General features: G+C 37.1%; 1 protein-coding gene across 1 annotated transcript in view; it reads right to left on the bottom strand.

The window, feature by feature from the left end:
* ap3b2 (adaptor related protein complex 3 subunit beta 2) overlaps positions 1 to 12,360 on the bottom strand; it is a 64,538-nt gene that overhangs the window by 21,908 nt on the left and 30,270 nt on the right. Inside the window, exons 3-7 of the mRNA XM_079809566.1 lie at positions 5,681 to 5,755; positions 5,371 to 5,466; positions 3,599 to 3,759; positions 2,384 to 2,450; positions 2,112 to 2,294 (exon numbers count right to left, since the gene is read on the bottom strand). Of these exons, the coding sequence (XP_079665692.1) occupies positions 2,112 to 2,294; positions 2,384 to 2,450; positions 3,599 to 3,759; positions 5,371 to 5,466; positions 5,681 to 5,755 (582 nt within the window). The remainder of the gene's footprint in view (positions 1 to 2,111; positions 2,295 to 2,383; positions 2,451 to 3,598; positions 3,760 to 5,370; positions 5,467 to 5,680; positions 5,756 to 12,360) is intronic.

Below are 12,360 nucleotides of genomic sequence, written 5' to 3' on the forward strand. Positions count from 1 at the left end.
CAAAGAAAACTTCCATTTAGATATTTTTAATATTATCTCATAATTTGGCAGCAGGATTATTAGGCTGCTGTCACTTTAAGACCTGACACACGGATCCATTATTTTGTTACACATGCGTTTTCTTTCTCAACTGTTTACATTCACTTAAAACATAACCGACTGTGTTTTCAAGGATACTCGCCAAGACCGGCATTTTGACATTATTTTGTGTGTATTTGACTATTTAAGAGCAATAAGCAGCTAAAAATAACTACATTTAGCACTGAGAGGCTTTATGTGCACGCACTTTGGGTGTGAACACAAAATCAGTGGGAATGAGTAAAATTATGCGCAATACGCGCAATCCCACACTGAAATTCAAGCCCTGTAAAAGTAATAATATCCATCCAGAGCAAATGAAACAAGTGAGTGAGAGGAGGCGGGTTTGTATGTCACTCGCTTTCGGAGAGATGAGAGAGAGAAAGCTTGTGTTGTGTCTATTGTGCAGAAAGTGAGTATTGGAAGCGTTTCAGATATTTCACTATCAATATGTATCGAAACATTAATATTTTTGACAACACCACAGTTTGCCTTTTTAAAAGACTACAATCGAAAAATGTAAAATAAAGTAAAATTCAAGCCGCCAAAGTGGCTTTTACGAATGCTTTGGTGGGAGTTAATGTCAAGCCCTGCACATTACTATATCTATATCTTGCTGTCCTTTTTTCTCTTGTGAGTATGTGTGTGTACTGTATATGTTTGATTGTTTTCTTCCTTTGTATAAGCTACTATATCATATTGTTATTATACACTCACCTAAAGGATTATTAGGAACACCATACTAATACTGTGTTTGACCCCCTCTCGCCTTCAGAACTGCCTTAATTCTATGTGGCATTGATTCAACAAGGTGCTGAAAGCATTCTTTAGAAATGTTGGCCCATATTGATAGAATAGCATCTTGCAGTTGATGGAGATTTGTGGGATGCACATCCAGGGCCTAAGCTCCCAGTTCCACCACATCCAAAAGATGCTCTATTGGGTTGAGATCTGGTGACTGTGGGGGCCATTTTAGTACAGTGAACTCATTGTCATGTTCAAGAAACCAATTTGAAATGATTCGAGCTTTGTGACTTGGTGCATTATCCTGCTGGAAGTAGCCATCAGAGGATGGAGACATGGTGGTCATAAAGGGATGGACATGGTCAGAAACAATGCTCAGGTAGGCCGTGGCATTTAAACGATGCCCAATTGGCACTAAGGGGCCTAAAGTGTGCCAAGAAAACATCCCCCACACCATTACACCACCACCACCAGCCTGCACAGTGGTAACAAGGCATGATGGATCCATGTTCTCATTCTGTTTACGCCAAATTCTGACTCTACCATCTGAATGTCTCAACAGAAATCGAGACTCATCAGACCAGGCAACATTTTTCCAGTCTTCAACTGTCCAATTTTGGTGAGCTCGTGCAAATTGTAGCCTCTTTTTCCTATTTGTAGTGGAGGTGAGTGGTACCCGGTGGGGTCTTCTGCTGTTGTAGCCCATCCGCCTCAAGGTTGTGCGTGTTGTGGCTTCACAAATGCTTTGCTGCATAAATCGGTTGTAACGAGTGGTTATTTCAGTCAAAGTTGCTCTTCTATCAGCTTGAATCAGTCGGCCCATTCTCCTCTGACCTCTAGCATCAACAAGGCATTTTCGCCCACAGGACTGCCGCATACTGGATGTTTTTCCCTTTTCACACCATTCTTTGTAAACCCTAGAAATGGTTGTGCGTGAAAATCCCAGTAACTGAGCAGATTGTGAAATACTCAGACCGGCCCATCTGGCACCAACAACCATGCCACGCTCAAAATTGCTTAAATCACCTTTCGTTCCCATTCTGACATTCAGTTTGGAGTTCAGATGATTGTCTTGACCAGGACCACACCCCTAAATGCATTGAAGCAACTGCCATGTGATTGGTTGATTAGATAATTGCATTAATGAGAAATTGAACAGGTGTTCCTAATAATCCTTTAGGTGAGTGTATGTGGTTTGTTAAAAAAAAAAAAAGAATAAAAGAGAGGAATTGTCCTGGGGAAAAAAGTGGATGTCCTCCTCAGATACACACACCACATGTGATACTCACGTTGATGTTGGGGTTGAGGAACTGCGTCCTGGCGTAGCGCGTGAGCATGTTGATGATGACCACCTGACCCCACTCCTCCACGTCAATCAACAGGTTACACAGCTTACGGTAGTTCTTATGGATCAGATCGATGCGGTCCGGACACACTTCCTCAAACGCCATCACCACACTGCCCGCTACCAGCTACACACACACACACACAGCATGTGTAAGATCATATTAGAAGTGATGATTATAGGTCAGAGCTGACCTGAAATGATTCTGTCACTCACTGTGGTTTTATCAGCCAGCAGCTTCTCGATGACTTCAATCAGCTGATCCTTCTGTTCTGGGTCCAGACTGAATGAAGGAGAGAGAAAATGACCATCAGCTGCGTGAATTAGTTTGACTTTTATTGAATATTGAACATTTAAAGTAGTTAAACTACAAGCTAACATATTTAGCTACAAAACCAGAAAACAACTTGAAATATACAATATAATAAATATACAGCTCTTGATTGCGATTGGTCAATTGCATTTGTGTGGTCAAATAGTTTTAATGTCACTCGTATCATTCCACACTTTCTTACATAAAAAACATTTATCATTATTGATATCAATCATCATTATTGATTTGCTAGTGGGATATTTAAGGTTCTTTATCACCCTCTCGAAATTGATTTATTAATAATTATGTTTTACTGCATTCAAGATTATATATATATATATATATATATATATATATATATATATATATATATATATATATATATATATATATATATATATATATATATATATATATATATATATATATATATATATATATATATATAGTAATAGTAGTATAGTTATATGATATGGTTTTTATATATACATTTTATAATAATTTATATTTATATATAAATGTATATATTATATAATTTAAAAGGCATTTTTTATATTATTTATTTAATAAATATTTATGTTTAGGAGACATTTTTACACACACTACTATTCAAAAGCTTGGGGTCAGTAAGATTTTTTTTTTAAAGAAATTAATACTTTTATTCAGCAATAAATGCATTAAATCGATCAAAATGAACTAAAAGTCAACAAATTTAGCATGGTTTTCATAAAAAATATTAAGCTGCACAACTGTTTTCAACATTAATAATTATCAGAAATGTTTCTTGAGCAGCAAATCCTCATATTAGAATGATTTCTGAAGGATCATGTGACACTGAAGACTGGAGTAATGATGCTGAAAATTCAGCTTTGGTCACAGGAATAAATTACATCTTAAAATATATTCACATAGAAAACAGTTATTTTAAACTGTAAAAATACTGTTATTATTACTGTATTTTTAATCAAATAAATGCAGCCTTGGAGAGCATAAGAGGCTTGTTTCAAAAATATGTAAAAATGTACCAACCCCAAGCTTTTGAGCGGTCGGTGGTGTAATTGAATTGAAAGCATTATGAGCTAAACGAGCAGTTAGTTACTCGCTAACGCTGACACTACCTGTGTAGTTTGGGTATGGCATGAGCTGCTGTCTTGCGGACGTATGGAGACATGTCAGACGCCGCCTCTTTGATGGCTAACATCATGATGGGCACGATGATGGTCACTCTGATGCTGGACAGCACACGCAAAGCGCTCGCACGGATCAGCTGGTTGGGGTCCTGAATCGGGGGTTACAATGAAAATAATTTTATTTATTGAGAACTAATGCTTCAATAATGTGACTTCACACACCAGAATTAAAGGGTGTGACAGGTATTTCCTTTATCTGAACACCAGAGGGCATTTTTGTTCCCATATGACACACTTTTGCAATTTGTTGAGTGTTGAGTGAGCATTTCGCTACATCACTATTTGCATAATCTCCATACTACTGTATATAATATGTGCTGTAAGTTTATATCTGAGAGTGCCTCTCAAATCATAGTACACCGAAAACAGTATGCCAAAGGGTTTTGGGTTTATTATTTCGCAAAACCTCTTGCAGGTAAATATTACATTTAAATAAATATTACATGAGGATCTCTAAAGGCCTCTTGAGTAGAAACATGATGAGAAAACCACAGCAGCTTTAATATATATATATATATATATATATATATATATATATATATATATATATATATATATATATATATATATATATATATATATATATATATATATATATTAGTGCTCTCAAATCAATTAATATTGATTAATCCAAAATCCAAAAGATTTGTGTTTACATAATATATGTGTGTACTGTGTATAATATATATAAATATATATAAATAAACACACATGCATAAATATATTTAAGATTTATTTTTATATTTATATATAAAATATTTATATATAATATAAATTATATAAATATATATACAGTACATGCAAATATTTCTTAAATATATACATGATTAATCGATTTGAAAGCACTAATATATAAATATATATAAATATATAACTTTGTGATGTAGTAATACATACTCAAAACATGAGTATGTAGCATGCTTGTTAAATTAAATAAAGCTGAAATAAAATAAAATATAAATACTAGATACAAAAAAATATAGAAAAGATTTTCTTTCTTTTCTGTTGCCTTGACAGTTGAAGATGAAGCACTTAATTAACTGGACGTAAATAAAAACTAGAACTGAAGAAAAAACAAATTAAATCTAAATAGTTGATTTGATAAAAATTTTATAAATGACAAAAAAATGCAACTAAAATGAAAATGAGAACTGAAAATATAAAAATAAAAGCTCATTCAAAATATTAATAAAAACTATAATAGTGATTGTAAATAACACTAAAATAACACTTATTAACAAACATAAATATAAAGGTTTTAATATATTAAAATGAGTGCTGTCAAATCTAACATAAAAGTCTTTGTTATATATATACGTATATATAACTATAATAATATATATACACACACATATTTCGTAAACAAAAAGTTGTATTAGAGGCGATTAATCACAATTAATCGATTTGACAGCACTAATAAAAATATAAAATATTTACATTTATATATATTATATATATAAAAAAAGCATTATTTTATATTTTTACATAACTGAATTGTAAACATGGTGATAATCAGCAGCATTAACTAAATAGACAGACAGTAGTTTTAATACATACTCAAAAGAACAGTATGCACTTTTAATAGCAAGTATGCAAACCGGAGCGCAGACTTTTATTATGTTCTTGATATTGTGAAAGAGATCAGAGATGAAACAGTATGTTTGAAACCCTGAATAATGTGTTTGTGCGTGTTTTAGGACCTTCAGTCCTCTCTGGAAGGTGGAAATGGACAACAGAGCGAGATCCTGCTGTTCTTCAGCATAGCGAACAAGATACACGTACACCAGCTTCTTCACCTGAGAGAAAACACACACACACACACATACGCATAGCGGGGTGAATAGAGCTCTGACGTGGTGTTTCATGTGTTTTTGTGACTCAGCACTTGAGCTCACAGTGACTCATGAGCAGAACCACGTTGCCATGGCATATTAACACTTGATTAAAGTTTAATAACACCCAGAAAAGCTGACATCCTGTAAGCTCCGTGCCGCTTCCTGTCTCGCTCACCTCGATGTTCTTACAGGCCACATTCTTCACCACTGCAGGAAAAAGATCGGACGCGTTCTTCCCCCGGGCGATCATCTGTGGGACAGCACACACAAACAGGGCAATGTTTAGATATTGATATGGTTTCATTCACTTATACTGTGACCTAAAAAACCTTTGGACACTTAAAGGGACATTTCACCTAAAAAATTTAATTCTGTCTAAATAACAAATTATGACAAAATCTTCATTTTTGGGTGATCTGTGCCTTTAAGTCACAATTTAAACATACTTTAATTGGTGCGTTTCTTAAAGAAATCAATAAGATGGATGGATGGATGGATGGATGGATGGATGGATGGATGGATGGATGGACGGACGAACGGACGGATGGATAGATACCGTAGATTTATGGATACACACATAGATGGATGGATGGATGGATGGATGGATGGATGGATGGACGGACGGATGGATGGACGGACGGATGGATGGACGGACGGACGAACGGACGGACGGATGGATGGATAGATACCGTAGATTTATGGATACACGGATGGATGGATGGATGGATGGATGGATGGATGGATGGATGGATGGATGGATGGATGGATGGATGGATGGATGGATGGATGGATGGATGGATGGATGGATGGATGGATGGATGGATGGATGGATGGATGGATGGATGGATAGATAGATAGATAGATAGATAGATAGATAGATAGATAGATAGATAGATAGATAGATAGATAGATAGATAGATAGATAGATAGATAGATAGATAGATAGATAGATAGGCAGAAAGACAGACAGACAGACAGACAGACAGACAGACAGACAGACAGACAGACAGACAGACAGACAGACAGACAGACAGATAGATAGATAGATAGATAGATAGATAGATAGATAGATAGATAGATAGATAGATAGATAGATAGATAGATAGATAGATAGATAGATAGATAGATAGATATATAGATAGATAGATAGATAGATAGATAGATAGATAGATAGATAGATTAGATAGATAGATAGGCAGAAAGATAGATAGATAGATAGATAGATAGATAGATAGATAGATAGATAGATAGATAGATAGATAGATAGATAGATAGATAGATAGATAGATAGATAGATAGATAGATAGATAGATAGATAGATAGATAGATAGATAGATAGATAGATAGATAGATAGATAGATTAGATAGATAGATAGATAGATAGATAGATAGATAGATAGATAGATAGATAGATAGATAGATAGATAGATAGATAGATAGATAGATAGGCAGAAAGACAGACAGACAGACAGACAGACAGACAGACAGACAGACAGACAGACAGACAGACAGATAGATAGATAGATAGATAGATAGATAGATAGATAGATAGATAGATAGATAGATAGATAGATAGATAGATGATAGATAGATAGATAGATAGATAGATAGATAGATAGATAGATAGATAGATAGATAGATAGATAGATAGATAGATAGATAGATAGATAGATAGATAGATAGATAGATAGATAGATAGATAGATAGATAGATAGATAGATAGATAGATAGATAGATAGATAGATAGATAGATAGATAGATGGATATACATTTATATTATATAACATATTACTTTCACATAATCTAATTTATTTATGCACCGGATCAGTGTTTAGCTAGCACAGAAACATTAAGGATAGCATTACAAAACGATACAGAAAGTCCAATAAAACACAAACTAACTCAAATGACTCACACTTCCAAACACTGTTTATGAGAAAGAGGGCAGATTACGAACATTATTGCATAAGTAGAATTTAGTTTCTGTGCTGATACTGTTTGCATTTGTTTTCCACTAGACAAGAACGTTTTTTATGACATGTTCTGATGGACCATTCACAGTAAAAAGTACAAAATAAATAGGATCCAATTTGACTTGAATCATTTGAGCGGTCCTGAAAGAATCATCGACCTGCTGTCTCTGCCACCTGTGCTCTGTCAATGGAAACAGTATCAGGTGGCTGTTTGTGGCTTCGGAGCTCTGAGTGATAAATATTTCAGTCCTGATCTAATCCTACACAATACAGAGACACTAAAACCGCTCATGAATATTAAACGTATTTCAGAACCAGACCTGATGCAACAGTTACAAACGAGCGCGAGTCAAGACTTCACGAAACACAGCGACAGCGGCATTTACTGCCCTCGTTACAGCCTTCAGTCTATTTACACAGTCATATAATCACAGACATGAATCCAAATATCTCTTCCTGAAACGCTACACAATCAGGTCTTTTATCTGACTTGGTTTTCTATAGACAGTATATGATCGTTTTCTGGTTCTGTTCTGTTCATCATTACAGCTAAAAAACGAATGCTGATATCTCGGAAGAGCTGCTGGGGCTTTATGCCAATCATCCTGGAAAACTGAGCTCAAGTTTCTCAGTCCAGCTATGCATCAAAACAACATCAGCGTATAAGACAATGACATTGATAGAATTGCATTGTGTAATTTAATGTGCACAGAAAATGTGCATAGTACACAAATACTGCATACTTTGGAAATAGTGAGTGTAACGGAGGCTAGCAAGTAGTCGCTGTGCGAGTAAACCTCACTCCTCTGATCTCAAGAGACGCTCTAGTGACTGACACTAGAGGTTGCAGCCTTTAGCCTTCTTGTTAGAGCGTCTGACTCTCATGCTGGCGGACCCGGGTTCGAGTCCCGCTTGGAGCGGGCGGTTCAAACATGAGGGGTTACATATTGTCGCTGCCCGATGAAACTCACGTATGTCCAAAACGGTTACTTTTCAGGAAGTGAGAAAAAACACCGTATTTCAAAAGCAGTTGAATGTAGCGTTGTCATACTTGGTACGGCATCTTTACATGTAACCATATTCTTGCCAGTGTAATGATATAATCCACATTTGACCAAAATTGAGTTTAAATGGACATACGTGCATATTTTACAGTAACGGTGGTCGATACGCGTTCTTCCGATCATTAATTAGAATGGCCAAGTTGCGTTTCATATTGACAGAGGAATACGTGCTGGACATTCTCAGCCTCTGGCAAGCGGTGATCGCAGTATGAGTGAGGCATGTTCTAGTGACAATCATGACAGTAGCATTATAGGCTATAATTTGATCAGTTTGACTAAGAAAAGTTTGAATCTTATCAATGAGACCGAGTTTATTTACATACTAGCAAGCAAACTAATCTGTGAAGAACTAGATTAGAACTAAACTGTGGAGAGCTTCAATGTCGTACTTTCGGCTATCCAGTGCTGAGCTTCGATGAAACTTCACGAGACCGGCGAGATGCTTCCACAGGGCGGGAGATACGCGGCGTGATTGACAGCTTTGACACCAAATGGATATACGTGAAAATCAGATGACATGATTTCACAACTTTTCATTGGCCATTTAGATATGTGAAGCATACTGTATACGGGAAATGAACCTGGACATTCAATCCGTCGAAAAATCTCAAAATCGGCAAAATGGACATAAGTGGTTTTCATCGGAGAGCGACGATATGCACTCCAAAAAAAAGGATTTTCTTGGTATTTTAGTTTTCCAGTAAAAATATTTTATCTGAAAAATTTAACAAAATTAGTTGGAAGCTTGTTTCCGCCACAGAATAAAACAATTTAAATAAAGTGTGACCTTTTATCTCACCATTCTGACTTTTTTCTCAGAATTATGTGATATGAATTCGCAATTGAGTTGTAAAGTCCGAATTGGGTGATATAAAGTTGTGAAGTCCAATTCTGAAAAAAAGACTGACTTTTTAATCTAGCAATCTAGCAGAATCTAGCAATTCTGACTTTATAACTATATATATTGCGACTTCATTTCACGCAGTTCTGACTTTATTTTTGAGATAATTGTGAGAATTGTGAGATAAAAAGTTGCAATTACCTTTTTTATTTTTCATTCTGAGGCAGAAACAAACTTCCATAATATCATTAGATTTTTTGCTTAAAGGGTCATGACCCTAAACCAAAATTAACGGAGTTATGAGTGTTGAGCGTCATAGAAGTCAATTTTACCATCCATTCATTTTGATTGTTGGAGAAAACTAGTTAATTAAAAAAAAAAATTTGCGCTATATTCAACTTCTGGGTTTAAATTAATCTTTGTATCAACGTCACAGAATGTGACGTTTTCTCGTACTATAGTACGGTGATGACTCATTGGTGTCTCATAATTATTCATGAGTCTGCGTGTCCTTATCCTATGAGAAGAGGCCTCGCTTAATTATTCATGAGTCTGCGTGTCCTTATCCTATGAGAAGATGCCTCGCTTAATTATTCATGAGTCTGGGTGTCCTTATCCTATGAAAAGACGACTCGCTTAATTATTCATGAGTCTGCGTCTCCTTATCCTTTGAGAAGATGCCTCGCTTAACACAGCAGCACACTTTGATTGACAGGCGCTTCAAATTCAGTAAGTGAGCGATGCCTTAATGGATTAAAAACGAGTGTTTGTTTTTGCTTTGTAAGAGTTAAAAAAACTTTCCTTTCCTCCTTTCCTCCTCTTTCCCGCCCTACTCTAGCCTGTGCTACACTGAGAAATGTACACGGACCAAGTATTTCAGGCACTTGTTGCGCTCACTCGACTCTCCACGACCAATCGCTTATTGTACCCCCAAGTTGTAAGTCGCTTTGGATAAAAGCGTCTGCTAAATGCATAAATGTAAATGTAAAGAGTTTCTGCGTCGCATAAGTTGTCTTCAGTAGATCCTGAGTCATCGAAACAAACGCGATTCATCCACACCGATCAAACAGCTCATAAAACTGTGTTGTCAGTCAGTCTCCCCTCATCCCCCTCCACTCCGCAGCTTAACCACGCCCACTTTTATAGCACTTTTCAAAACTGTTTTCGAACTTTTCGAACTGACGGCTGCTGAAACAGGGGGCCCTATTTTAACGATCTGAAACGCAAGTGTCAAAGCGCGAACCGCAAGTAACTTTGTGGGCGGGTCTCGGCGCTGTTGCTATTTTCCCGGCGGGATAAATGGCTCTTGCGCCCGGCGCAAATCTAAAATGGGTTGGTCTGAAGGAGCTTCATTATTCATAGGTGTGGTTTGGGCGTAACGTGAATAAACCAATCCGAGCGTCATCCAACATTCCCTTTAAAAGCAGGTGCGCAAGTTCCATTATGGATTGCTATTATTATGGCGTATTTACCAGGCGCGCGCCAGGAGCGGTTCACAGCCGAGGAGACTGATGTTCTTTTAAGAGCAGTGAAAGACAGAGAAGTGAAGTTGTAATGTTGTACATTATGGTAAAGGTGATTTCACAGTCTTTTTTTTTTTTCAGTCTTTCAGTTTTTTCAGTTTTTCAGTCGATTTTTTTTCCTGGTTCTTGACGGACAAACCAATTTGTCAGATGTCCTTATATATATATGTCTTGCCACTATTGGGCAAACAGGTCTTATCCTTAATTATTACAATTAGCCTGAATCATTTGTAAGCTAGATTTATGCCTATTTTTTCACATCTTCGTGGCACACCACAATGATTTCCGTCATCTCATGTGTTAATATTTTTTTAGTGTAACAATTTATGATTTGCAAAAATAACTGTTGCATCTGTGTAGATTACATGAGCAAAGTGTATGCGCGTTGTGCACGCTATACATTATGGTCAAGCATGCGCCCTTAAAATAGCATAATGAACAACGCGCAACGCGCCACTGACTTTAGACTAGGTTTTTTTTGGTCAGTGGCGCAATTGTTTAATGGAACAGCAAAATAGCACCAGGGATTGTTTGCGCCGGAACACGCCTCCTTTTTTGCGCTGAACCGCCCAGGGAGCGCAAGTGCATTCACTAGTTTAGCGACGTGCTTCTGTGGAGGGAAAAGCGCGCTTTGCACGGGTGCAAAATAGGAATGACACATGCGTTGGTGTACAAAGTCAATTGCGCTGGGTGCAAGATAGGGCCCAGGGGGTTTCATGACCCTTTAAAACAAAACAAAAAACATCTGCCAATGGGGTGGAAAAAATAAAACTTAATTCAAAAGGAAAACAAATTTATTGTCTCACCCTACTGGCTGGAAAACAAGACAAGATGAGTTGTTTTCAACCAGGTATCCTCTTTTATCTCACAGAATAACCAGCTGGACGTCAACCAATCTGGTTTCAAGGACGGCCATTCAACCGAGACGGCATTACTGTCGGTCACTGAAGCCCTGCAGTTTCCAAAAGCTGATTCCAAATCATCTCAATCATTCTCCGGGATCTATCTACTGCCTTCGACACTGTGAATCATCAGAGCTTTCTGCCAATCCTCTCATCACTGGGCATCACAGGAACTCCACTTGACTGGTTTGAATCCTCCCTCACAGGTAGATCTTTCAGGGTTGCCTGGAGAGGGGAGGTATCCAGAGCACATTAACTGATCACTGGGGTTCCCCAGGGTTCAGTCATTGGACCCCTCCTCTTTTCCATATACACTACATCACTGGGACCCATGGTTTCTCCTACCATTGCTATGCTGATGACACACAGCTCTACCTTTCATTTCACCCACATGATCCCACAGTAGCTGCACGAATCTCAAGCTGTCTGGCGGACATCTCAGCATGGATGAAAGAACATCACCTGCTGCTCAACCTGGCAAAGGCTGAGCTTCTCATCTTCCCTGCCAATCCCACTCAACAGCACGATTTCACCATCCAGCTAGATACATCA

The sequence above is a fragment of the Gobio gobio genome (genome assembly GCF_949357685.1).
Source record: "Gobio gobio genome assembly, chromosome: 25".
Taxonomy (NCBI): Eukaryota; Metazoa; Chordata; class Actinopteri; order Cypriniformes; family Gobionidae; genus Gobio; species Gobio gobio.